We start from the raw sequence: 26,038 nt of genomic DNA on the forward strand, positions 1-26,038 counted from the left end.
ACTGCTTGGTAGTAGACTGATTAAATTGTAACTGCTATTCTAAGTCTTTTGGTTTAAGCATTTGGGCTTCAGACCAGTTGTTTTTCATTAAGAAGGTTTGTGGACTGCATTGTTGTGGCAGGACAGGTAGCTTACATCCTTCTAAGTTGGGAATTGCTGATTGAAGGCTCAGTGTCTGTTATTCTAAAAGCGCATTAATTCTGGTTTAAGCACTTGGGCTTCAGGCCAGTTGTTTTACATTAAGAAGGTTTATGGTCTGCACTCTTGTGGGGGGGACAGGCTAGATTCTGCTTTTCTGAGCTGGGAATTTCTGGTTAAATGCTTATTGTGCCTGGTTATTTGATCAGTTTCTTTCTGAAATTTGTGCGCCTTGTTTGCTGTAGCCCAGAGGTTAGTAGTTTATTGGCCATTTTGGGCTAATTTCTATCTCTTTCATTTCCCTGCTATAAAAATGCATTTGCGCGGTTTTGCTCACTGGGCAGCGCCGGTTAGCTAGGGTTACTCTATTCCCGGCTCCATGAAGTCTACTTTCCAAATTTTCCCTTGGAACTAGACAAACTTTCAACTTAAGCACTCAAACCATTCATTTCACAGCCCAGCACTTGCTCAAAATTCATAGCAAGCACTAATTAACCCTAGCACTAGAACCCCTATACAAGGCTCTTTATTAGTCCCTACCTGTCAATCAGTAAAACAGCTCACTTTACCTATTCAGGCATGTCCAAAGGGCAGTTTCAGGTGTACTCTCCAGTCCAACTGGTGAATCTGGGCATTTTGAGGCAATGTTACAACTGCCTCATGTGCACAGACAACCCTCTCCTCCTACCACCAAACACTATTATATGCGAGAGATGCAAGTATACAGCCAAACTGGAGGCAAAGCTCTCTCAACCCAAGACTGGAACTGACGTCAAGAGGAGAAGGAAAATACTTGCAACACACCACCAGTCTCACATAGACCTACTAAACCAACACCGGCAAATAACACACGTAAATACACGAAAACATACTCTGATTCTCTAAATAAAAATCTGCAAAAGCAACCGAGACCTCCAAAGCAGACACCCAAGCAACCTCCATACCCCATCACAAACCATGAAACACATACTTCACTTAACCAGTGTGCCATGTAATCACAGCCCTTAAGGCAAAATAATATACCCAACACACTAGTAACAGGCGACTCTATAGTCAGGCACACTAATGTCCCACTAACTAGGCTGGACAAGGAGAAGGTTACAGTTAGCTGTCTGTCAGGCACCAGGATACGCCACATAACACAAGCACTCAGGTCACTCCAGAACTAGTACAAATATGACTCTGTCATTGTCCATGTTAGCGTGAATGACCTGAGACGTACCTCCCTGGACTACATGAAAAGAGACATGGAAGAGCTCTCTGATCACATAGCCCAGGCCGGTATGACCCTGACCCTGAGTAGCATCACAAGAATGATGCCACAGTATAAAGAAAGAATGATCAATTTCAACAACTGGCTAAGTTTCTGGTGTCATTCAAAGGGGATCCAGTATCTGTCCACCTGGGATGACATGCTCGATAAGCCACGTTGTTTTGCAAGTGATGGCTTGCACTTGTCATCCTTAGGCTTTTGAATACTGGCCAAGGGTTTTGACACCCCCATAGTGCCTTTTTTAGGCAAGGCTCAAAAGACAAACCCACCACTGTAAATAGCACAAGTAACCAAAAACAGGGTAATGCTACTCAAAGCCAGAAGTCTAAACTTCAAAATGCATGGACTTGAGGCACTCCTCTGTATGGAGAAAGTACAGTTTTGTACCTACCATAAATGTAGATGTCCGATAGATATGCAACTGCAGTCATAACATATGGGTTGTCCTGCCTCAGGCAGCCCTCGGTCGGCCGGATTCCAAAGTCTGGGTCCGACGTCGGCTGATGTCGCATTTCTCTCCGACGTCAGAGCGGCAGGAGTACATAAGCATCAACCGACGCCATCTTCTTCAGTGTTTCTTGCCCCAGATGCCAGGTGCCCTCCAAGGAAGGCTGTAATCAATTTGGAAGACAAAACAGGTTTCCAGACAAATAAATAAGCAATAAACAGATACACCATAACAGATAACCCCAGCTAGGATAACAGGGAGAGGAGTGGACCCAAGGAATAGAGGGAAGGAGGGAGGAAAACCTGACTGCAGTTGCATATCTATCGGACATCTACATTTATGGTAGGTACAAAACTGTACTATGTCCTTCAAGAATGCAACTGCAGTCATAACATATGGGTTGAATACCATAGCTTAGCTGGGGAGGTGGAAAGCACTAAGAAAAGGATGGTGTAGCTATCAATCCCTGCAGGACTGCCGAAGCAAAGCCTGCTCTGGATCTGGAATATAATGGAAGGTTGTAGTGTTTGGAGAATGTATGCACGGAGCTCCATGTAGCAGCTTCTAGAATGTCTTTTGTAGGCACCCCTCTTAAGAATGCTGTAGAGGTGGCTGTAGCTCTGGTAGAGTGTGGTCTGATATTGGCTGGTACACTCTTTCCATGGAAGGAATAACATAATCTGATGCAATGTCCAATCCATTTTGAGATAGTCTGTTTGGAAACTGCTTTTCCTTGTACTCCAGGGGCGTAAGCTAGAAAAAGCTGATCAGACTTCCTATTGGCCTTGGTTCTGTCCAGGTAGTAGTGAAGTTGTCTGTGAATGTCCAAGGTATGCAACAGTCTTTCCCCTTTGTTCTCAGGATTGGGAAGGAAAGTAGGCAGGAGAATTGCTTGATTCAAAGAAACCCTGGATACCACTTTTGGCAGAAAGCTAGGGTTGGTTCGTAAGGAGACTCTATCTCTATGAAAGGTAATGAAAGGTGGTATTGCCATTAGGGCCTGTAATTCCGAAACCCTTCTTGCTGAGGTAATTGCCAACAGGAAAGCTGTCTTCCATGAGAGGAATTGTAAGTACACAGAAGCTGCTGGCTCAAAGGGAGGTAGAGTCAGTTTTTCTAGGACAAAGTTGAGGTCCCAAGCTGGTACTGGGGCCTTTCTTGGTGGCTTGATATTCTTGATTCCTCTAAGAAATTGCCTTAACAAAGGATGTGAGAACACAGGTGGATCAGTGTTGTATCTAGCTGAAATAGCTGAAGCATGTATCTTTATAGAAGAATATGAGAGTCCTTTCTGTAGCATATCTGCCAAGTATTCCAGGATGAGTGGGATGTTCAATAATGATGCATCATGACCCTTGCTGGTATTCCAAATTCTGAATCTCTTCCATTTTGCAGAATAAACCTTTCTGGTGGATGGTCTGCGGGCTTCTGTTAATATCCACTGAACTTCCTTGGAGAGAGAGATAGATTGAGATTATTCATGGAATCTCCCAAGCTGTTAGCTGGAGCATCTGAATGTTGGGATGTACTGTCTTGAAGTTGTTTTGAGTCAAAAGATGGGGCCATTGGGGAAGGGCCCATTTTTTGTTGTGGCATATGCTCCGTAGTAGTGGATACCAGTGTTGTCTTGGCCAGTCTGGAGCTATTAGGATCCCTTTTGGCTTCTCTGCTTTGATCTTTAGTAGTACTGTGGTCATCAGTGGCAGAGGTGGGAATGCATAAATCTTTAGGAAGTTCCAGTTGAATGAGAGAGCATCTGTTTTCCATGCTTGTGGATGATATGCCCTTGAACAGAACTTTTGTAGCTGATGATTGAGGTGGGAGGCAAATAGGTCTACTTCTGGCCTGTCCCATGTCGAGGTGAGCCTTGTGAAGATTTCTGGATTTAACTTCCATTCGTGGGGATCTAGAAAATTCCTGCTTAGGCTGTCCGCCAGCACATTGTCTTTGCCTGGAACAAACTGGGATTGCAACTGTATGTTTAAGCTCAGTGATTTTTCCCAAAGATTCATTGTCAGTCTGCAAAGGGGGTAAGAATGGGTGCCCCCCTGCTTACCATAAACTTTTTAGGTACCATTGAAGCTTTCTCATGTGTAGTCTTGCTAATGGAACCAAGAGAATGCATGATGCCATGTAACCCAGGGCCTGTAGGAATCTCCTTGCAGTCATCTGGGTGAGCTTTGCCAAACCTTTGAAATAATGAGTTAACTTCTTTTGCTTGTCTTCTGTCAGGTAAGCCATGTGAGAGGTTGTGTCTAGATTGGCTCCTAAGAAGGTAATTTGCTGGGATGGCTGCAGTCTTGACTTTTGGAAGTTGACTGTGTATTCCAAAGCTTGTAGCAATTGAATGACATAATCCAAGTTTTTTGTCAAAATCAGTTTGTCGTCCGCTTGTATGAGGCAGTCATCCAGGTATGGGTAAATTTGGATCCCCTGGAGCCTGCAATGAGCAATTACTGAAGCCAGGCATTTTGTAAACACTCTGGGCGCAGTAGATAAGTCAAATGGCAATGCTGAGAATTGATAATGCTCTGGCCCTGCAAGAAATCTGAGGTATCTTCTGCAGCTGTGTCTGATAGGGACATGCAGGTATGCCTCCTTGAGGTCCAGAGTAATCAGCCAAGACCCCTTGCCCAGCATGGGAAGGAGTTGCTGTAAGGTCAGCATTTTGAACTTTGGTACTATGAGAAAGGTGTTTAATGCGGACAAATCCAGTACTGGTCTCCATTGTGTTTCTTTTCTTGGAACAAGGAACAGTCTTGAGTAAAACCCCTGGCCTTGTTCTTGTTGTGGAACTTTTTCTATTGCATTGATCTGAACTAGCAGAGAAATTTGCTTGAAAGCCTTTGCCCTTTGGTTTTGCGGTAGGTTTGGCATGCCTTGTTTCCTTGGTAAGGTATGAAAGTGGAACCTGTAGCCTTGGTCTATAATGTCCAAAATCCATTTGTCCTTTGTCAATCTGTGCCAATTGTCTGAAAACAGAGATAATTTTCCGCCCAAGGGAGCTTCTGTTTGCTCTTTGGTTAGTGGAAGTAGAGGAAAGTCATTGGGATTGTCACTGTGGGGCAGGAGAAGCCCCTGTGTCACTTCTTTGGTTTGCTGGTTGCCATTGTCGTCCCCTGTAGGAACCTCTGTATTGTCCTCTTCCTCGGCCACGCCTGCTTTTGCCCCTTTGAAATCTTTCAGTATTAGGAAAGGACCAGTTTTTTGAAGGCCAATTCCTGCTGAATCTGGGTGGCTGAACCTGGAGGAAATCTTTGACTGTCTGGACTGACTTGGCTTTTTCCTCAATGGTCTTTAATACATCTTTAGCATTAGTACCAAAAAGCTTGTTCTTTTCCAAGGGTGCATCAAGAAGTTTTGCAACATGATCTGGTAGAGGTTGTTCTTTTAACCATGCATGTCTGCGAATGACCGCCCCTGTCATAGCTGCCCTACATGAAGCTTCCAATGCATCATATCCACACTGAAGGAAGTGATTGCTAACTTGCTGAGAGTTGTGTACAGCCTCCTGCAAAGACTTCCTATCTAAAGGATCAGGAGAGGCCAAAGTTTTCTGTAAATCATCTAACAGGTAATCCTGATATTGAAACATATGAAAGAAACAATTGAGAGCTCTCATAGATAAAGTAGTGGAGGTGTAAACCTTCTTCCCCCATCTCTCTAATGACCTAGCTTCCCTGTTGGAAGGCAAAGGATTTTTGGAGGTGGTGGCTGAAACCCCTTTCGGCCCTTGTGAAATAGTTTCTAAATCAACAGCATGGGCCCTAAAGAAATGAGAATGTGTTTCAGGAACTCTATAGTATCTGTCCAGCTTGGCAGGAGCAGGAGGAAGAGTATCAGGGGTAACACTGGAGTCAGAGTATAGATCATCCAAAACATCAAGCACAGGGAAGCACAGGAGGTATAGCTAAGGGTCTGTGCTGGGGCTTTTTAAGGAAGGTACGAAGGTGCTTTCTGGAATCAGAAAATTCCTGGCCTTGCCACTTAAAATGTTCCCTCATGGAATGCAGAACTTCCCCAAAAGAAATATCCTCAGGAGGGGAGGCTGAGGGGATGGAGTCCTCTGCATCTGAGTCCTCGTAGGTCTGGAAAGGCTCTTCCTGGCTATCGGAGTGGCCAGAGGCCTCAGAATCTTCATCTGAAGGGAGAGGGTCAATGGGCTCAACCCTGGGCCTCTTATCAGGAGGAGGCTGGGATCCTCTCTCAGGATGGGCCTGGGAACCTCTGATCATGGAGATTAAGTCTGCTGCCATAGTCATGATTTGTGTCTCAGGAGTAGGATGAGGTAAGGCTTTTGCAGTAAGGTGCTTAGTCTTGCTGGCTGCCTTAGCACGTGTGTAGGCCTTGATAGACATGGACATGGGAGGCCTAGTAGCTCCACATGCAGGAGTTACCTTATCCACAGCAATGGTCTCGGGCATTTCCTCGGTTACAGTATCCGGAGGAAAATCAATAACTGGCGTCGGTGTTGTCTCCGCATCGAGGTGTCTTCGGTTCGAGTGGTGAAATAACCACCTCAGAGGGAACCGGGCACTCATGGTAGGTTTTGGCGTGGTGTCGGTGGAAGGCGTGGGCGAGGATGGCGGTCCCGGTTTACGCTTTTTAGGAGTCTGCGTGGTCGGTAATTCCGATGGCATGTTGTAATCATTTTTTCGCGAAAAATCTTCAGTGAACTCCGCCCGGCGCCTGAGAGTGCGCTTATTGAAGCGAGCACAGGCGGCACAGGCCGAGACGTCGTGGTCTGGGCCAAGGCAAGGAAGGCAGTAAGAATGGAAATCCTTATGAGGTATTTGTTTAACACAAGACAAACAATTATTAACTTTTTCAGTAATTTCTGACATCGGCTGAGGCAAGAAAATGTCCCCAACGGGGTACTTAGCTTTTTTGATGACTTCGGATTGAAGAATACAGGAGCTGACTGACCGGCACTTGCGAACTGCTTCTGCTTCGGGCACCGTGCGGCAAGAAAGACTGGAGAAGATGGCGTCGGCTGATGCTTATGTACTCCTGCCGCTCTGATGTCGGAGAGAAATGCGACATCAGCCGACGTCGGACCCAGACTTTGGAATCCGGCCGACCGAGGGCTGCCTGAGGCAGGACAACCCATATGCTATGACTGCAGTTGCATTCTTGAAGGACATCATAGATATCTGTGCAGTAACAGAAACCTGGTTTAAGGATCCAGAGAGCACCCCAGCACTTCCAGGCTATAACTCGTACCATACTTTTCAACCACAGAACCTGGACCGAAACATAAAAAGTGGGGGTGTATCCATATTCATCAAGGATACCCACAACTCCAGGTTAGTGGCACAGCACAATGCATCAGAGATCATCCATGTGCAACTAACAACGGGCAAAACTGCTATTCAAATTGTAGCTTGCTACAGATCACAAATAGGGTTTTTGGCCCGAAAGCGCTTACTCTGTTTTCATCTGTGTTTTAATAAAAAATTTTATTTTGGTATTACATCAGCAGTTCCCAGCGACGTTTTTTCTTGGTATTTGGATTGTTTTACGACAGCTGGGATTTGGCATAGCACGAGCTTTTTTCTTGGTTTGCTACAGATCACCCACCATGACCCAGGACCCCCATTCAACGTTTCTGGAGACACTGGAAAATATGAAGGTCCTACTAAATGCCCTAATATTGGGTGATTTCAATTACCCAAACATTAACTGGGAGAACTACCCAAGTACTAACTCCCTTGCCCAACGCTTCCTAGAATTTATAAACACAAATGCCCTGGATCAACTGGTCAACACCCCCACCAGGGGTGACAACATACTGGACATGGTTATCACCAATATGGGCGACCATTCTACACCGGAGGTCAACCCCTTGCTGGTTAGATCAGACCATAGACTAATCAGTCTGGATATCCACATTCCACCCCCACCCCCAATCAAGGAAACCATTGTGAAAAACCTTTCAAAGCAAACTTCATGTTACTTAAGACAGAGTTGGAATGGTTCACAGCCCCCATGCTAAATGACAACGCTGTCCAAGCTGCTGAATCCCTTACAAAGGCACTCTACGAGCATCTGCAAGAATGCATGGATCATGCTATCCCAAGCAAAACCAAGACTCACTCCTCCAAGAAAAGGAAACCAGTCTGGTGGACCCCTGCCATAAACAAGCTATATGATAGAAGGAGGAAACTAGTACAGAAAAGAGTAAAATCCCAAGAAGGAAAGACATCCCTGATCAGTATCAGCAAGAAACTACGATTCCTCATAAAATAATCTAAGGCTAGGTTCAAAAGAAAAATTGCCAAGGACTCCAAAGATAACAACAAAGCATTCTTTAGCTATGTCAAGAACCTAAGTGGAAACTCTCAGATCTGGTCTGAGTCAGTGCAGAATGGCTCAAAATACACTGAACAGACTGATACTGCCAGCATTCTGGCGGACAGGTTAGTGCAAACTTCACCCCCCCTCTCACCCCCTAAAGGGCCCATAACCATACCAGAAGAATGTAGAGCCCTGGCAATCACTGACACACAGGTTAAAACAGCCCTATCCAAAGCCAAAAATATAGCTTCAATGGGACCAGATGGTGTCCTAGGCTGTGTCTTACATGACCTTCAAAATGAACTAACCCCTCACCTAAACACACTGTTCAAACTCAGCCTCTCTACAGGCTATGTACCCATAGAGTGGCACACAGCTACAGTTATCCCACTCCACAAAGGTGGAGCCACAACGGACCCCGGGAACTATCACCCCATAAGCCTGACTAGCCTGGTCTGCAAGGCTATGGAGTGCATCATCATGGAGCTCATTAACACAGACATTGGGAACCTCCAATCATTGGACCCTACCCAGTTTGGCTTTAAGGGAAGATCATACCTCTGAAACCTGGTGGACTTCTTTGAGACAGTTACCAAGGCTTTAAACAAGGGAAAGGAGGTCCCACACAGCCTACCTAGACCTCACAAAGGCTTTCAGCACCATTCCCCATTCTGGTATTATAGACGAGCTCACCAGCCTGAAGATAAACCCCTACGTCATGAGATGGGTTGCCAATTGGCTCATGGATAGAACCCACACAGTGAGAGTTGCAGGCTCTAGGTCTGACTCTAAACCGGTTACAAGTAGCATCCCCCAGGGCTCAGTCCTGGGACCCCTCTTGTTCGGTATATACTTCTCAGAGGTACAGGCAAGCACAGGAGGACTATGGCTGACCAAGTTCGCAGACAACTGCAAACTGGGGGCTATAACTGACTCTCCGGCTGATACAGACATCCTCCAGAAGGGTCTTACTGAGATGGATACCTGGTGTCAAAATCATGGCCTCAAGCTAAATGCCAAAAAGTGCAAAGTCATAGTCATCCCCTTTGGAAAAAACAAAGTACCCGCAAATTACCACATACATGGTAGTCCCCTAAATACAGAAAATGTAATACGGGATCTGGGGACCCAAGTAGATAGTAATCTCTCCTTTGATAATCATATTGCCAAGGCGGTTAGAAAATCCTTCTATGTGGCCCACCTAATCACAAAAGGGTTTGCATCTAGAAGAAAATAGGTTACTGTGCCCCTCTACTCATCACTCATCAGACCCATCATAGAGTACAATGCCCCATTTGGGATGTACCTTACAAGACACCTGCAACAGCTGTAAAGACCACAGAAGTACCTCACCAAGAGGATTATTGGCCTCAAACAGATGCCCTATACAGCCACACTGAAGAAACTCCAGCTGTACTCGGTTGCATACCTCTTAATCAGAGGTGATCTATACAAGGCCCTGTCCAACTCAGAATTGATGGACATGCTCCACCTAAAAAAAAAAAAATCCTCAAGAGCCACACTCTCTAGGGATCTAAACCTCACCACAATGATAAATAGGATGTGCTGGAAGGATAGATTCCTGTCCCAGAGACTTCCCATGCTTTGGAACAGAATTCCAATCTACATTAGACAGAGCCCTCACTAACACTTTTTAAGAGAAACCTTGATGAGTGGATGGGAAATAGAAACTTTACCCCGGGAATCACTGCAGTAGCTCTGCTGGACAGAGGCACAGGGAACTAATCTAAGGGGGTGGTGAAAGCAAACACATTCTGACTAGGCTTATAGATGCCCTCGGGCAAATAGCCTAGTACTTACCTACGAACCTATGATTCGGGTGACAAGTTTAAATACTTCTTAAATGTTATTCTCAAACAAACACAGATTAGCAGGAGGAAGTATAACTACAGCTATTAGTATTTTAGCACGGTTGCTAACTACTTATGTGAGTATACTTTCGGAAGCATCACATTTTGTGAGAACTTTTTCCTAGCAGACTGGTGGTTATATCTGTTTTTTTTTCCAAAAAGTTCTTTTGTTTCTTTGGAATCTGTTGAATTGTCTCTATACACAAATTTTGAATCCTTCAGAGAAATTTCAGTGAACCTTAGTATGTCAGGGGCTGGCATGCAAGGGTGCCAAACTTATTTGTAATCATCTGTGCATTTAGTTGACATTTTTACACTTCTTTTACTCAGAGATAATACAATCTAGTTACTGGACTGAAAATACTGATACCGGTGGGTTGCGAGACTGAAGGAACAACTAAAATTGTTGTAGAAGCACTTCATGTGTGCAGTGATACGCAGGAGCGATTATGGTAGCAGAACCTGGCTTAGGGCTGATGTCACATGACAAGTTCAGAAGTTACCAAACACAGTAAAGATTAAACCCTGGCCACAGCTCAGGTGATACTCAATATTATGTCAGGCACCTATGGGAGCTGGCTGGGGGAAGGCAGGAGTAATTTGACAATAGTGAGAGATTGTTTTACAGGAAACAGATATTGAGAGTATATAAAAAGAACCACATAGAACATTAGGCAAATAAAGTAGCAGATAATACCTAAAAAATAAGCTACAGAGTGTAACTAACAAATACATTTCCCAAAATAAAGGTATAGAAAGTAGACAAGAAACAATGACAAAAACTATTTGGGGGTTAGTCAAGGAACCAAGGCACTGGGAAGAAATTACCCATGGAGGAACTGAGAGAATGAGAGGAAGCAAAATAATTGTTTGAATTACATGACAGGGAGAGGCTTCCATATTTGGGAATAATATCAGAATTGGAAGGAGCGACAAGGAATGGTCACCTGTGGTGGAATATCTGGTGAAACTGAGAACAGAAAAGGCCATAAAAGGGGATAATTATTACTGCCTACAGAGTAAGACACAAGTATAAAAATCAATAACGGGAACTCAAACAGGACTGGGTGAAAAGGTTGAATGGACAAATTAGAGAGATCAATGGGGGGATAACATTTCTATAACCCAAAGTATATTAAACAGGATCTTCCTTTCAAGTTCAGAGCAACTGTTAGAAGTGTATGAGGTGTGAGAAGGGATACCAACAGCATCATTTTTGGGAGTATGCAATGTTGACTGAGGTTAAAAAGACATTGCAAAATGCCCTAGGGAAGTTGCTGTGTGAATAAATGAAAGTTACTAAAGAGATGCTGCTACTGCTAAGCTGGAAAGGGGAACTAGAATCTCATTACATAAAAAAGCCTTATTAAATGTTAATTACCTTAGCTGCCAAAAAAGCCAACACCTGAAATAAAGGGTTAGACTGACCTTAAAAGATGTGCTAGGTATTATAAAAGAAATAAAGCAATTGGAGGGAGGTTTGTTAAACAAGGAAAAGAACAAGCTACACCACCCTTAAATGGAATTTGTGGGGCCATTACTTTCACAATGGGGATGAAAGAAATTGGGTGGAGCTGAAATTGGCACAAAAACAGTAATGAACGGTACAGAGGTTCATTGGTTGGAAAATGTTTATATTTTGAAATGTTAAAAAATTTTGTGAAAAAGTCCATTTGTAAACCTGGTATGTATATCATTTTGATATAAAGTGGATAATGATTATGGATAAATGTTTGTTTGATAAATTGAGAGTCCAATAAAGTTGTGTTCAAAGAAAAAAATTGTCACATCAACAACAAAATGAGCCAGGTCCTCAATTATTTTTTAAAAAAATTTCTCCTTGTTAGACAATGATCATAACACCCACAGTTGAAAACAAACATTTTGCAAAAACTATCAATGACTGTGTTATTCTTATCACTAAGAAAGTATTTAGGGTAGCTGTCTTTCTCAGACCCTTTTGTTTGCAATTCCATGACAACAGGATTGACCATAGGAATTTTTTTTTTTACACAAAGAAACAGTAAGGGTCTATATGTCTCCAGCTTCAGCAGGGCATGTGATGTTTTTTTGTTTGTTTTCTTTGTTTTTTTATTTTTAAGACAGTTCTCATTCACCCCATTTAAAGTGATCTTGTTATCATTTGAAAGGTCTTATCAAAAAAAGAAGTTATGCCTTACCATAACATTCCATCCATGTTGCTGATCTTCACTAATCCTTGACTGTGGGCTTGGTTCCGAGCCTCGGAACTGACTCTGCCTTTATTCTAGTTTGCACCTTCCAAAACTCTTGAGCTGAGCTCTACCCACAATGCTCCCCACCAAATTACCTCACTTCGAGTTTGCAAACTCTAGTGGCAGACAAGAAATAATAGATAAGAGACCATATCAGTTTCCCTATTATGAAGCCAGTCTTTGGGAGTACTTGATCTACCAAGAGTTCTAAAAGCCAGGGGGAAGGCGGGAGGGAATGACAAGGATTAGTGAAGATCAACAGCACAGAGTCCTTAGCTACCTGAATCATGGGAGGTCTCATGGAAGAATATTCCTGAGCACCATTGAGCTGAATGATGCACATCCCCTAGAGATCTGGTCCAGTTTGTAATGTGTAATAAAAGTATGAGATGCCCATGTTGTTGCTGCACAAATATCATCTAAAGTAGACCTGGCATGAAAAACTGCAGATGCTGCTATAGCTCTCATTGAATTTGCCCTTACAGGACCTGGTGGATGCAGTCCCTTTCTGTTGTAAACAAAGGTGATACAGTCCTTAAGCCACTTTGCCAGGGTAATTTTAGATACTGGACTGCCTAAAGAGACTGAAGAAAAGGCAATAAATAGCTGGTCAGATTTTCTAATATCCTTTGTTATGTGATGGTAGAAACATAATTGCCTGTGTACATCTAGTACATGTAGACAGTATTCCCCTTTATTGGAAAAATTGGGAAAAAAAGACTGGGAGATGTAAAGTCTGATTAATAAAACTCAGAAACCAATTTTGGTAGGGAAGGATGGATTTGTCCGGAGGGAGACCCTGACCTTATGAAAGATCAAGTAGGAGGGTTTGCAGGACAAGGCTTGTATTTCTGATATTCTCCTGGCAGAAGTGATAGCTATTAAAAATATTTTTTTTCAGGACAATAATTTTAAGTCAAAACTTGCTGAAGGTTCAAAAGGGGGGAGAAATAAGAGAATGAAGTACCAAATTCAAATCCCATGGTGCACAGGGTTCTTTATAAGGAGGTCTGAGCATTAAGATTCCTTTCAATAAGGCTTTACAAAGTTTATGTGACATGAGTGATGAACCATTGAAACCAATATTGAAGTCAGATATCGCAGCAAGATGCACCTAAATAGGAGAGGCTAATGAGCCTGTCTCATAAAGTAAGGATAAGAAGTCTAAAACTTTGTCCACAGGAGTTGAATATGGGTCAAGATTACAGTCTAGAAACCACTTAGCAAACTTTATCCACTTGTTATGGTGCAAATTTCTAGTTGAAGGTTTGAGGTTGGCCAGAGTGATGCATTGGACTGGAGAAGTGAGGGAGGGATGTCTGGCAATCATGGGAACTGGAGAAGCCACACAGTGAACTTGAGATGTAGATTCAGATGAACCAGTCCCACTGAGTGGGACAATAGGTCTGTTTCTGGGTCCAGTATCCAGAGTTTCGGAAGCAGATGAGGCCATAGGAAGGGAACCCAGACCTGACAAGGCCAGAATGGGGCATTGAGAATTATTCTGTTCTTCGACCTGCTGGCTTTGTTTAGAAACTGACATATCAGTGGAATCAAAGGAAATGTGTACAATAGACTGGGGAGCCAATCATGAAGGAGAGCATCTCTGGGTGACTCCCCCGGTGGAGGATTAGGGCAATGTAACTTCTGCACTTGTTGTTTAGAGGGGACGTGAGCAGGTCGCAGCAAGGTTGGTGCCAGTGGCAGAATATCTTGTCTGCCACCACTGGAGTGAGAGACCACTCATAAGGCATGAGGATGGTTCTGCTCAATTTGTCTGCAATCACATTGGAGCTCCCCTGAATGTGCACTGCCATCAGAAAGTGGTTGGAGGAAATTGCCCATTGCCAAACTCTGATCGCTCCTCAACAAAGAAGGTAAGATCTGGTTTCCCCTTGCTTGTTGATGTACCAGACTACCAACATATTGTCTGTCTGCATTGCAGTCGTTCCCAAGAGGAGGGTATCTTGAAATGCCTGCAATGCTAACAGCACCGCCCTCATCTCTAAAACACTGATATGCAAGTTGGCCTCCAGCTGGGACCAAGTGCCTTGGACAGTCTTTCCCAGATAATGTCCCCCCCATCTGGGACGTATCTGTGGGACAAAGGGATGGCCCAACAATATTTTGTTGGAGTGAAGCCACCAATTTAGGTCTTCCTTGAATCGATTTGTGATCACAATCAGATGGGCTATTGGTTAATTCAATAAGGACCATTGGGATGCCAGAAGCCATTGAAGAATTTGCACGTGATATCTGGCCAGGGGAACTAGAGTGACTAAGGATGCCATTGACCCTAGGGCCTGTACAATGAGTTTTGCTGTTACTTTATTGCTTCGAATGATCTGGCTCACTTGTGATCTGATCCTTTGGAGTCTTTCTAGGGGAAGTGACACAAAGCCAGTGACTGTGCTGAGCTAGCGCCAATGAACTCCGGCTGTTGTGATGGTTCCAGGTGGGATTTTTTTGTAGTTTACAGAGATTCCTAAGCTGGAACAAAGGAGAAGAGTGCAATCTTGAGTCTTTAGGAATTGACATCTGGTGGGAGTGGTAAGGAGCCATTCATCTAGACACGGAAACACTCAGAATCCTAGCAGTCTGAGATGGGCTGCTACCACTGCCATGCATTTGGTGAACATCCTGGGGGCTGTGTGAGACCAAAGAGCAGTGCCTTGAACTGACAGAGACTGGCTCCCAGCCAAAAGTGCAGGGATCTTCTGGACCGCTTGTCCATTTTTATATGGTAATACACATCCTGAAGATCTATTGAGCACATCCAATCATCTTTTTCCAAGAACGGAAGGATAGACTGAACAGAGACCATCTGGAATTTGGTTTGTTGAACTTATTTGTTCAACTGACTGAAGTCGAAAATTGGTTTCCAGTCCCCTGTTTTCTTTGGCACTAAAAAGAATCTTGAGTAAATTCCGGGTCCTCTCTGGTCTGGTGGGACTGCCTGGATGACTCTTGTCAAGCAGTGTTTGAATTTCTAAGACTGCTGCCTCCCTGTGACTGGGTGGAATGTCCAGGATTCTTCTTGGTCTTTTTGGCTCCTCTGAAAGGGGGAATGTTGTACTCTCTGTGCAGTAAATGTTTGCAGCATCACTGTCACAGAAGAATGTTAAAACACAACCCTACCCCCCAAAGACATTTGCAATACCACAAAGGAAAATGGATGGGGGATGCAAAGCAGCAACCACAACACAATGTCAGATGTGTTACAAGGCATTCATCCGCATACGTATATACTCTTATATGACTCCTAGCATTCATCTGGAGCTTGCCATTTACATTCCATCCAGTCAAGAATCATTCCAGGACTCAAATGCAAAAATGTACACAGCATTTATACCCACCTCCAGTGATGAGTCCTGCTGAAATGGAAGCTTGTAAGGGCACTGCCAACTAAGGCATGCTGTCTCTGAATTATACACATTCCTTTAGGCACAAACTTCCTTGCATATGCTGAAGTCAATCTGTGAATCCAGTACTATAAAATCAGGCAGAATGATAAATGACAAAAAATATTTAATTATACGTACTATTTAATTATAAACTAACAGGTCTTACAAAAGTACCTACCAAATAATAATAATAATAACCTTATGGACTACAGTTTTGTTTCCTGATTGAATTCCTTTATCGTGGTGGGTTTTACAGCGTCAGTTTTGCTGACCTACCAAATAAGCAACCTATTTAATGACCAAATGAGTATGCTATCAATGCAAAGTGAAGAAAAAGGTGTTTGGTACTTAACCATCCCTTCCTGAAGTAGCAAATGAAAATTCAGTTCTCATTACTGTGATACTAAGAATATGTTAGCATTTCACATGGTATTAGTATTAGTCTTAGCTGCTTCACACAGAAAGCCACTTCAAACAGCAAAGTAATAAATAAAATATACTGCACACAGCATTTAGAATGGTAAATTGAGGGAAAACAGCAAAACACTGCAAGAATAAAGTAACTCACGACTTTTGAAGTTAATAAATTCATTCTCCAATGCCCACTTTATCCTATTCAGAATCACTAGGAAGTTGCACTCCATACAGGTAATTCAATGGAGTAAGACAATTCTGGATCACCAGTCTATTCACATGCACGCATAAAACACATACAAATATGACAAACTGGAGTGCGACAATCCACCATCTGGGATGTGAGAGGGAACTACACCACCACCCTAAATACCACACAAACAACAACAAATATATTCTGCAAAGAAGGAACCCTAGCTGCAGCCATAATGGATAAAATCCTAACTGCTGCTCCACTGTATCACCCTTTAACTGATTTCATGGTCTTACAAGTCTAGATTTTTTCTAAACCTCCAGATGAAAATCATCAGCTGTTGTATTCACCATATATCAACTTGCAAATATCAACCAGCTGTCACATAAAATGAAATATGTTTCTTCAGCAATACTGACAACAACCTTCTAAAACAAGGCTGAGACATTTTTAGATCTCTCAGTTTCAGCTTACATGCATAACTTAACAATCCCAAACCAGGGTGAACTTACAAAGTTTATTTGTTTTTATATTCCGAGACTGAAATGACATTCAGATACTACTGCTTCTATCAGGAACTATACTCACCTCTAACAAAGCTGCTTTGGGAAGGACTAAAAGCATGTCAGAGCTAGAATCTTCTTCTAAAGTCACAAGCACATCCATTGGTGCAGGGTCACTGAAGGTGAATGGTGTACTCTCTCCACATACTTTTCCACAGTGATCCACATACCAGAACTGATACTGCTGCTTTCCAGAATTTGGAAGGTAACATGCTGTAAAAAAATGTTCATACTTAGGAACAACTATGCATATACGACTGCAGTTTCAAACTACTTAGATAAAGCTGACACATTTCTAAAAGAGAATGATACAAATGGATTTATGTTATACTTTACTCTGTAATTCTGATCCTTAGGCAAGGTCTTGTAAACAACATTACCAACGTGAAATTAACCAATCAGAACAAAATAAGGGTCATGCTGCTAAATGCCAAGAACTTAAACCAAAATCTGCACTCCCTGGAAGCACTTCTATCACTAGAAGATGTAGATGTCTGTGCAGTCACAGAAACACGGCTCAAGGCCTCAAAGAGTACCCTGGCCTTGCAACGTTACAATGCATTCCACAACTATAGACCACAAAATGAACATGTGAAAATCAAAGGAGGCGGTGGTTCAATCTATATTAGAGAAAAATTCACTTCCTGTCTAGTTAGCCTGGACAACTCCATGGAGTTACTCCAGGTCCAAGTTACAGTGGGTAAGACCCCCATTCAAATCATAGCTAGTTACAGATCCTCCTCCCTGGGTCACGATGCCCATGAAGCCTACCTGACCAAACTGGAGACAATCCAAATTTTGAAAATAGCAACAAAAAGGCAGGAACCACCAGGCCAAGTCACAAAAAAAGAAGTTATGTATCTACCATAACGTTCCATGTTAGTTGTCTTCATCTCGCCTTCTTTCTTGCAAGTTGGGATAGGAGCCAGTCCTCGGCTCCAACTCAGCCATCTTCTATAGCTCGAGAGTTGTTTACTGGCTCAAGGCTACCCCTTAGCCCATGATGCCTAGCGCTAACTACCCAGATCTCGTTTGAAATAGCTAACCACAGACATAGCTATAGAAAGGATCCCTCCAAACAAAAGGTTAAGCATACCTGTCCTATTCTCTAAGTCAGTAGAGGAAACAAACCAGAGAATACTCAGCCAGTGAAACCTGAAGTCCTCTCAGTCAAATAGGATAGGGGGATGGAGGGGAGGACGCAAGAAAGAAGGCGAGATGAAGACAACTAACATGGAACGTTATGGTAGGTACATAACCTCTTTATGTTAAGTTGTCAATCTCACCTTCATTCTTGCTGGTTGGGACAGCGTCCCTAGCACCTACAATCCTGGGTGGCTCATTGGAACACTCTTCAGAACAGTGGAACCAAAGTTATCTCTACTCCTGGAGACCAAATTCAACTTGTAATGAGAAATAAAGGTATGAGGATTAGCCCACGTAGTGGCAGCACAGATAGAGTCCATGGGCAACCTAGACTGGAAGGCTACAGAGGTGGCTAAGGCCCTAGTAGAATGATCCTTCGGTTTTATAGGCAAGTCTTTGTTCCATAGTTGATAGATAAAGGTAATAATCTGAGACAACCATCTGGATAAGGTCACTTTGGAAACTGGGAGACCCTGTTTGCCTCGAGCATAGGAGAGGAATAGTTGGTCAGACTTCCTAATATCCTTTGTCCTATGCAGGTAGAAATGCAATTGTCTATGAACATCCAATTGATGTAACTTGTATTCTGCCTTGCTGGTGTGGTTAGGAAAAAACATAGTTAGGTCTATAGACTGATTCAAATTATTTTCTGAGCAGACTTTCGGAAGAAAGGAGGGATTAATCCTCAGAGCAACCCTGTCCTTATTAAATACTAAGTATGGAAGACGGGCGCATAGTGCCTGAAGTTCAGAGACTCGTCTGGCTGAACTAATAGCTTCCAGAAAGAGAGTTTTCCAAAATAGAAACTTAATGGAGCAGGACACTGCAGGTTCAAAGGGGGGCATAATCAAGGATGTTGGTACCAGATTAAGGTCCCATGGAGGAGGGGGATCTCTCAATGGGGGTCTAAGGAGAGTAGTCCCTCTTAGAAAGGCTTTACATAGCTTATGAGACATAATGTTTGCATTAGACCACCCAACATGAAAATTTGAAAAAGCCGCTAATTGAACTCTGATTGTAGCAGAAGCGGACCCCGAATGAAAGAGTTCTGTTAAGAACTCCAAAATTTCGTGGAGAGGGGCTGTGAAGGGATCTATGTTCCTGGCCTCTGCCCAACAAGAAAAACTTTTCCATTTGCTAGCATAAGTCCTTCTAGTGGTAGACTTATGGGAGGAGACAATAATGTCGCGTACTGCCGGGGAAATGCTGGGAAGCCTGGCTAAGGTTGGAAGTGGAGCAACCAAGCTGTAAGCTGGAGTGTGTGAAGAGATTGATGCAGCCCTCCTGATTGATGGATCAGTAGGTCTGGAATCGGATCCAGAGTCCAGGGTTGCTCGAGAAGGTAACGGTGCAGGAAAGGGAACCATATCTGTCGAGGCCACTAGGGGGCAATGAGGATCATCTTGCAGCCCAACAAAACTGCTTTCTATATGAGTTTTGGTATCAAGGGAAATGGAGGGAAGGCATAAAGAAGTCCCTGAGGCCAATCATGGACTAAAGCATCTCTGGGAGAGTGACGTGGAAGAAGGGAGAAGTAGTTGCTGCATTTGGTGTTGAAGCAGGTGGAAAAAGGTCACAGCAAGGCTGTCCCCATTTGCGGAAGATCAGATCCGCAACCACCCGACTCAGAGACCACTCATGAGGCATGAGAATAGCTCTGCTGAGCCTGTCCACTATGACGCTGGATGTCCCAGGGATGTGCATCGCAATCAGAAATTGTTGGCAGGAAATTGCCCACTGCCAGAGTCTGAGCGCTTCTCGACATAGGGGGTAAGACCTGGTCCCTCCCTGCTTGTTGATGTACCACACCATTGACATGTAGTCCAATTGTACTGCAATGGTCCCAGAAGGGAGAGAGTCCTGAAGAGCTTGCAACGCTAGGAGCACGGCTCTCATTTCTAGGACGTTTATATGCAGATGGTACTCGTGAATCTGCCAAGTGTCTTGGACTGTCCTTCTCTGATAATGCCCCCCCACCCTATCAGGGAGGCATCTGTGATCACTGTAGCAACTGGAGGGGGCTGAATGAAGGGTCTGTCCTGAGTCACTAGAGGGAAGACCATCCACCAGGAAAGGTGTCTTTTGCATGCTTCTGTAATCAGGATCATATGAGACATGGGGAGCTGTTGGAAGGACCACTGTGTGAATAGAAGCCACTGAAGGATTCTCATGTGAAAATGGGCCAGGGGTATCAGAAGAATCGCCGCTGCCATAGAGCCTAGAGTTCGAAGGACATACCTGACTTGTACCCTTTTGCATTGCATGAGGAATTGAACTTGCTGGCAAATTGTGGACACCCTGTCCAAAGGTAGCTTTGCGTACACGCTCCTTGTGTCTAAGTCTGCTCCTATATAAGTCATAGATTGACAAGGCAACAAGGCAGATTTTTAGAAATTTATAGTAATGCCTAGCTGAGAACAAATTGAAATGGTATAGTCCCTGGCTTGAAGAAGTTGATGCCTGGTAGTAGCAGTGAGGAGCCAGTCGTCTAGGTATGGAAACACCTGGAATACTTGACGCCTCAGGTGAGCCATGACCACTGCCATACATTTGGTGAACATCCTGGGGGTTGTGGTGAGACCAAAGGGCAGAGCTCTGAACTGGTAATGACTGGCTCCCAGCCGGAAGCAAAGGTACCTCCTGGAGCGTCTGTCCATCTTGATATGATAGTACGCATCCTGGAGATCTATGGAGCACATCCAATAGTCCTGACCCAGAAAGGGTAGAATGGACTGTAGCATGACCATCCAAAACTTTGTTCTTTGAACAGACGTGTTCAGTCTGCTGAGATCCAAAATAGGTCTCCAGTCTCCTGTCTTTTTTGGTACCAAAAAGAACCTTGAGTAAGTTCCGGATCTATGCTGGTCTGCCAGGACTTCCTGGATGACTCTTTTTTTTAGCAGTTATGAAACTTCGATAACTGCTTGGTCCCTCAGATTGGGTGGAACATCTGGGGGGGACTTGTGTGACAGTAAAGGGGGTTGAAAGAATGGGATTCTGTAACCTCTGGATATGATTGAATGTACCCATTTGTCTTGTGTTAGGTTTAGCCAGGCCTTTGGGTACAATGAAAGTCTTCCCCCGACGGCCTCCAGAGGCGGACAGTCGGGCAACACTTCAGGGATGTTGGAAGGGCTTGTAAGAGAAAGATTCTCTGCTGCCCTGGTTCTGCGGACCACCTCTGCCACAATGGCGGTGTCTGTTATTGTTATTTCCTCCTCTGCCCCTGGAGGAAAAAATCACTACGTGTGTCAGGCAAAGCTCCCAGGGATTTCCGAAACCACATTTTCCCACTCTTCTGACTCTTGGGTTATGGTCTGGAAGGAGTGGAAAAATGGACTCTCACGGCAGAGAGAGTCTTGCCTTCCTGCTCACACCTAGTGAGAGTGTCTTTCACCTGTGGTCCAAAAAGAAAGGAACCGTCAAAGGGAGTGTTGGTGAATGACGCTCTAAAGGGTTCCACAAAGTTACACAGCCACATCCATGCATGTCTCCGAAGTGCCACGCCTGTGCCTGCGGCCCTACTTGCACCATCGGCTGTGTAGGAAATGAGCCTCATGGAGGAGTTGACTACTGAGTTAAGGGTTGCCAGCTGAGAAGCCACTTTACCCTGAGCCCCTTCAGCTGATGGATCCTGAAGGGTATCTCTGAGCTCTTTCAGGAGATCCCTCTGAAGCCTGGTGAAATGGCATATGTAGTTCAGTGACCTCATGGAGAAGGTCGCTGAAGCAAACATTCACTTCCCATATCTGTCCATGGTCCTGGACTCCTTGTTAGGAGGATGGACAGAGGAAGAAGTTTCCGCTAACTCCTTTTTAGTGGCTGCTGCTACCACCATGGCATCCACGGGAACACCCTTAGTAAGGAACTGCCTGTCTGGGGGAGCAGTGATAAACTTGCGTGGCCTCCTTGGGGTTGGTTCCACTGTATCCGGGGCTGACCAAGCCCTTCAAGCCACCATTGACATTAGTGGATCGAAGGGTGGAGAAACCCAGGAGGTGGAAGGTCAGGAACTGAATGCATCCAGGAATACAGATTCATTCTTGGTAGGGGCTAGGGTATTCCAGTTCCCCGTCTGCTTAAGCATTTTTAGGATGTCTGAGAAGGAAACATCTTCAGAGGGGGATCTCGGGGACCCATCCGATTCATCCAAATCCGTATCCAAAGTAACAGACTCAGGGGAGTCAATATGCTTCCTCTTGCAGTTCTTCTTACGAGGGGGCTCCTCTGAATGATCAGGGGAGGCCTTGGAAGAAGAGGAAACACCTAATGGGGTGCCCTGGAGAGCTGGTTCCCCATGCTTGGGGTCTGGAGGAGGGACAGAGGTTGACGCAAGCACTACGGGGGACGGAGTCAGTGGGGTCGAAGGTGGAGCTGACTGGGAAGCCAGCACACTCCTCATGACATCGAAGGCATCCCTGCCACGATGCAGAGAAGGCTCCAGCTCCTAGGAGACCGGAATCCTCCTCCGCACCAAGGGAGATGGCTCCGAGGCCAATGTAGGAGCCGAACTCACCTGCGCCGATGCTTTAAGAGGGAGAGCGGGGTCGGACAAGGGTCTGATGCCACTTGCTCCCTTGGAGCCGACGAGGGAGTCATGGCACCCAGATCCCTCGATGGAAGGCACCATCGATGGGATCGAAGCTGATGACTGATCCAAAGGAGAAATTGTTATTGGAGCCGACGGTTCCATGACTCGAACCCAATAAACTCCAACTCCGAGCTCAATGGAGTCAGAGGAGGAACATCGATAGAAATGGACATAGCAGACACCTGATGAGGAGGGCTGGACAACATTTTGGCCAGTGCCTGCAACTTCAACAACCTACTGACCACTCTCTCCACATCGTGGTCCAAGAGCCTAGAGGACCGAGAAGAGTGTGAAGATCTATGACTGCGGTCATTCTGCAAAAGGGGAGACCGAGGAGCTGAATGAATGGACTCTAGCGAAGGGGACCTCGGCCTTTTTTGGGTCCTTGATGGCTCCAAGGGTACTAGTGGAGCTGACGAGAAAGCAGTCTCCTCGGTTCCGGCCGGGACCGAAGAGGTAGTAGGCAAGGCTTGGGCCAATGATGGCTCTGAGCTGGGAGCCGACGATTTGGCCGGTTTAGGGGATTTCACTGGCTGAGCCTTGGCCGGTGAATCCTGAGGCTTCAGAAGACCCCTCAAAATATGTTTATTCTTGCACTCCTGCAGAACTCTTGGGCTAAATGCATGGCAGATAGAACAAGAGTCCTGCAGGTGCACTGCGCCTAGGCAATAGATGCAAGAAGTGTGCCCATCCGTCAGAGACATCTTCTGACAGCATGAGTCACACTTCTTGAATCCCAACACTTTGGATTCTTTAGACATATCCAGCAAAAACAGAAATCACAACTCTAAACTACTTTGACCAACAGGCCAGCAGCACTAAGAAGTAAAAACAGAACACTACCACAAAAAACACAATATAAGATAGTTTTTGTTTTTTTTTTTTTTTAAGACTGGGAAGCCTCTAACTCAAACGGCTACCTAACCAAAAGACTAATATGGTACTTCAGAGGAGAAGGGGGAGGGGAGAACTTTCTAATTTAAATGAGTTCTAAGGGGGAAAAACTACAATACACTAAATTAAATCTACTAGTTATCACCTATAAAATAACAACAATTACAATACAAAAAACCCTAATCTGACAAAAAAAGGCAAATTAATAAAGTTATACAAGCCTGAGCCAGTAACCATGAACCTCGCAGCTGAAGCGGCAAATGAGATCTGGGTAGCTAGCACTGGGCATCATGGGATAAGGGGTAGCCTCAAGCCAGTAAACAGCTCTCGAGCTATAGAAGATGGCCAAGTCGGAGCCGAGGATCAACCAGCAAGAATGAAGGCGAGATTGACAACTTAACATCACTAGTTATTAAACTGGACAATAAAACAATAGAAGTGCACAATATGCACTTATTATCATCTATTACCATCTGATGAAGGGTTTGTACCCGAAAGCACTTATTATGCACTTTTGTTTTATTGTCCATTTTAATAAATAGTGTTTTGTGACTCTCACCAACATGTCAAACAGATGCACTGCCACAACTGTCAGACCCTCATTTGTTAAAACTGACCACAAATGAGACACCTTTGAGCTGGCACTAACACCAGTATGCACAAAGGGTGAAATCAGACTAAAAAACTCCACCAAGGCAAACTACACCCTCTTAGGTGAAGGTATAAATGCATTCCACGTCCAACCCCAAGCTGCAAGTGGTAACTACACCAAAGCTTACTCCTGTACAATTACTTGCATTTGTATAAACTCGGCCGTAGAAAGAATCAAAACCAGAGCCCCAAGTAAAAACAAGCTGCCATCCTGGGCATTCAGCATCAACCAAAACATTGCTGTCTAAACAAAAAAACAAAGGCAAGGCCCCAACAATGCAAGAACACCCTCCTCTGCCTCAACAGACAAATAAGACAACTTATCAAATCCTCCAAGGGCTCCTTTGAGAGAAAGTTAGCAAGTACAGCCAAGCATAACCATAATGCCTTTTACAGCTACGTACATAACCTAAAGGCTAGGTCCCAAGCTTGTGCAGAACTAGTGGCCAATGGAATCCACACACACTGACCCCATAGAGATAGCAAACCTGCTAGTGGAAAGGTTTGGTGAAAATTTCACTCCCTTATCCCCTCCTAACTTACAATAAACCTTCCCCTAAACTTCCACCCGACCCTATACACCTGAAGAGCAGGTCCTCAAAGCCTTGTCCAAGGCAAAAAAAAAACACAGCCTCTATGGGACAAGATGACATCCCTGCTTGTCTTCTAAACAGGCTAAAACATGAAACTAGCATCACCATTAAGTACCCTTTTCAATTACAGCCCAACCACAGGCTTTGTTCCTGTGGAACGGAGAACACCAACAGTTATTCCCCCTCCACAAAAGTGGCCTAGCAGCAGACTCATGGAATTACAGACCCATAAGCCTCACTAGAATCATCTGTAAGGCCATGGAACATATCATTATGGACCTTATAAGTAAAGACATAGATAACCTCCAAACCCTGTATCCTACCGAATTTGGCTTCGTGAAGGGCAGATCCTGCCTGTTAAATTTGGTGGAGTTCTTTGAAAATGTGACCAAGGCAACTGACAAGGGCAAATCTCTAACACAGCATACCTTGACCTTGCAAAGGCTTTCAACACAATCCCACATTCCGGCATTACCGATAACTTAGCAAACTGAATGCAAACCCCTTTGCAGTAAGATGGGTTGCCATTTGGCTCATAAACCAGACACAGAAAAAGTTGGTGACTCCCCATCAACCAGTAGACCTGTTATCAGTGGGGTGCCACAGGGGTCAGTGCTGGGCCCCCTACTGTTTGGTATATGCTTCTCAGAAGTTCAGGTCAACACTAAGGGGTTGTGGCTGACCAAGTCTGCAGACAACTGCAAACTACGTGCAATCATTAAATCCCCAAATTATGTCAGCATACTCCAATAGGGTCTCACGCAGACCAATGACTAGTGTATTAGTCACAGTCTCAAACTGAATGCAAAGTAATCATCATTCCCTTTGGCACAAACAATGTCCTTTCACACTTTAAAATCAACAATACCCTCAGTACTCATGAAGTGGTAAGGAACCTGGAATCAAAAGTTGACTGTGATCCTAACTTCAACCACAATGTGTCTACTGTGGTGAGGAAAGCTTTCTACATAGAACATTTGATTAGTAAAGGCATCACAGCAAGATCAAAAGTAACCCACCCTATATTTGGCACTTATCCGGCCCATAATGGAGTATGACTCCCTGTTTGGCATGTACTGTACTATGCATCTGCAGCAATTAGAGAGACCTCAGAGGTTTCTAGCAAAAAGATCAAGGGGCTCCAGCATGTGCCATACACAGGGTGAATAAAGTCCCTGCCGCTCTACTCTGTACTGTATAGATTTCTTAGAGGAGACTTATGCCTGGCCTACAGAGTAATCCAAGAGCCAAATTAATGAACTTGCTGCATACCCATAAATCAAACGGAACTAGGGCTACACGTTTCAGGGATCTAAATTTGGCCTGTG

At 44.3% G+C, this 26,038-nt stretch overlaps 1 protein-coding gene across 3 annotated transcripts in view; it reads right to left on the reverse strand.

Moving 5' to 3' along the window:
• CALCOCO1 (calcium binding and coiled-coil domain 1) overlaps nt 1–26,038 on the reverse strand; it is a 1,510,704-nt gene that overhangs the window by 1,132,001 nt on the left and 352,665 nt on the right. For all 3 annotated transcript variants that reach the window (XM_044083933.1, XM_044083936.1, XM_044083935.1), the window contains exon 4: nt 16,861–17,048. In XM_044083933.1, coding sequence (XP_043939868.1) covers nt 16,861–17,048 — 188 coding nt within the window. The remainder of the gene's footprint in view (nt 1–16,860; nt 17,049–26,038) is intronic.

Source organism: Protopterus annectens, chromosome 9.part0, assembly GCF_019279795.1.
Source record: "Protopterus annectens isolate FY-2018-M chromosome 9.part0, PAN1.0, whole genome shotgun sequence".
Classification (NCBI taxonomy): domain Eukaryota; kingdom Metazoa; phylum Chordata; order Ceratodontiformes; family Protopteridae; genus Protopterus; species Protopterus annectens.